At 36.5% G+C, this 1,938-nt stretch overlaps 1 protein-coding gene across 1 annotated transcript; it reads right to left on the bottom strand.

The window, feature by feature from the left end:
- Positions 1-671: 671 nt before the first annotated feature.
- LOC149557385 (uncharacterized) lies at positions 672-1,100 on the bottom strand. Its single transcript, XM_089830271.1, has one exon. It carries the CDS (start codon positions 1,098-1,100, stop codon positions 672-674), a length of 429 nt encoding a protein of 142 aa, XP_089686397.1.
- Positions 1,101-1,938: the final 838 nt, after the last annotated feature.

The following is a 1,938-nucleotide window of genomic DNA, read 5'->3' on the forward strand; positions in this document are numbered from 1 at the left end:
CCACACTTCTGCCTTTAGTACCTACACACTCACAAACTCGACATCATCCATTGAGTCAGTAATGTCATTGTAATGGAAAATAAATAACATCTTAAATACAAATTTTAAAACATTATTCATACATCATCAAATATAAATGTATAAAAACAATGATAATTTATCCATCATATCAAAATCTCGTATGATCAATCATGTAACAAAATCACTTTTTCTACAACAAATAAAATGTATCCATCTAATATCATCAAATAGTAAAGTCATTAAAAAATATATATATATATAAAGGTATTCGACTCAAGTTGAATCATACATAGTCATAGTCAAAAGGTCAATCAATATAATAAGTCTGAATAAAAAGTATGTCAAAATTTGAGTCGTGACATCCCTCCCCACTAGGAAGAGACATCAACCCAATGTCCATCAACATCCATTGTTCAACATAACATAAAGTAACTACAATAGCAATAAAAACTATTGATCTAAGTAAAACGATGTGGAAAACACTGATGCATATCATCAACATCCTATCATGTAGCACTATCAACAGAGAACTGGTCCCATTGGACCTTATACTACAAGATGTCTTAGTCATGCACTCAAATAGTGTGCTCATCCATGAGGCGGGTAGGTAACACCTGCACCACCCCCTGATCCTAAACCTGCAAGGCACGTCAATCAAGAATATGAGACACATCAGGATGATATGGCTTCAACAATGAAACATGAAAAACATTATGGATATGGACCAAAGCTGGTGGTAGAGCAAGTTGGTAAGCCATAGGAATTATGACCTCCAAAACATCAAAAGGTCCAACATATCTCAGCATAAGCTTATAAGACTTGCCAAAAGAGATTGAATTCTTATGTGGATGCACGCACAGGAAAACCTTGTCCCCAACCTGAAACTGTCTAAAAGTATGCTTCCTATCTGCATAACTCTTTTGCTTATCTATAGCTTCCTTTAGACGAGCACAAATCATAACCATCTGTTCTTCCATCTCCCTGAGCATCTTAGGACCAATCACAATTCGATCCTCCACCCTATCCCAACTGATAGGCGTGCGACATTTATGCCCATAAAGTGCCTCAAAAGGAGCCATTCCCAGAGATACATGGTGAGAATTATTATATACAAACTCAACCAAAGGTAGTTATTCTTCCCACTTATACTAATGATCCATGCAATATATACGAAGTAAATCTTCTACAACCTAATTCACCCTTTCTATCTGGCCATCAACCTATGGATGATAAGTAATTTAACTAAGTCCCTAGTGAAGCATTCAAGGTCATCCAGAACCTTGATGTCATTCTCATGTCCCTATCAGAGATGATAGTCTCAGGTACACCATGTAGCCTGAATATCTCTTGCACAAACTTCTTGGCCAATGCTAATGATCCATCGTTCAAACTCCTTGGTATAAAATGTGCTACCTTGGTCAACTTATCAACCACAACTAATATAACATCATGCCCCCACCTAGTCATAGGTAGACCCTGTATAAAATTCATAGAAATCACTTGCCATTTGTACTCTAGTATGTCATGAAGGTACAAAAATCTAGCTGGATGAATATGCTCAACCTTAACTCGCTAGTATTCTAAACACTGGGCAACAAAAGTAGTCACATCATCCTTTAACCCTGGCCAAAAATAAAGTGGCCTCATATCTGCAACCATCTTAGTCACTCCAGGGTGACCTGAATAAGGAGTACTATGTATTTCCTCCATTACAATTTTCCTCAACCTTGCACAGGTGGGAATATACATACGACCTTGATATCTTAGAAGACCCTCTATGTCAAAATTTTATCTATCAAAATGGTGATCAGATGGATTAGTGTACAATGCAGTTTTAACCATCTCATAATGATCATCACCTGTGAGGTTTTCAATAAAATTCTCTTTTAGTCATGTTCTAGTAGTAGATATAACAAA

This window comes from Cupressus sempervirens, chromosome 5, assembly GCF_028749045.1.
Source record: "Cupressus sempervirens isolate cs-2001-9-10 chromosome 5, ASM2874904v1, whole genome shotgun sequence".
In the NCBI taxonomy this organism is placed as follows: Eukaryota; Viridiplantae; Streptophyta; class Pinopsida; order Cupressales; family Cupressaceae; genus Cupressus; species Cupressus sempervirens.

What these genes read in the sequence shown, in the direction of transcription:
- LOC149557385 (XM_089830271.1), bottom strand. Translation starts at nt 1,100, where the DNA reads ATGGCTCCTTTTGAGGCACTTTATGGGCATAAATGTCGCACGCCTATC.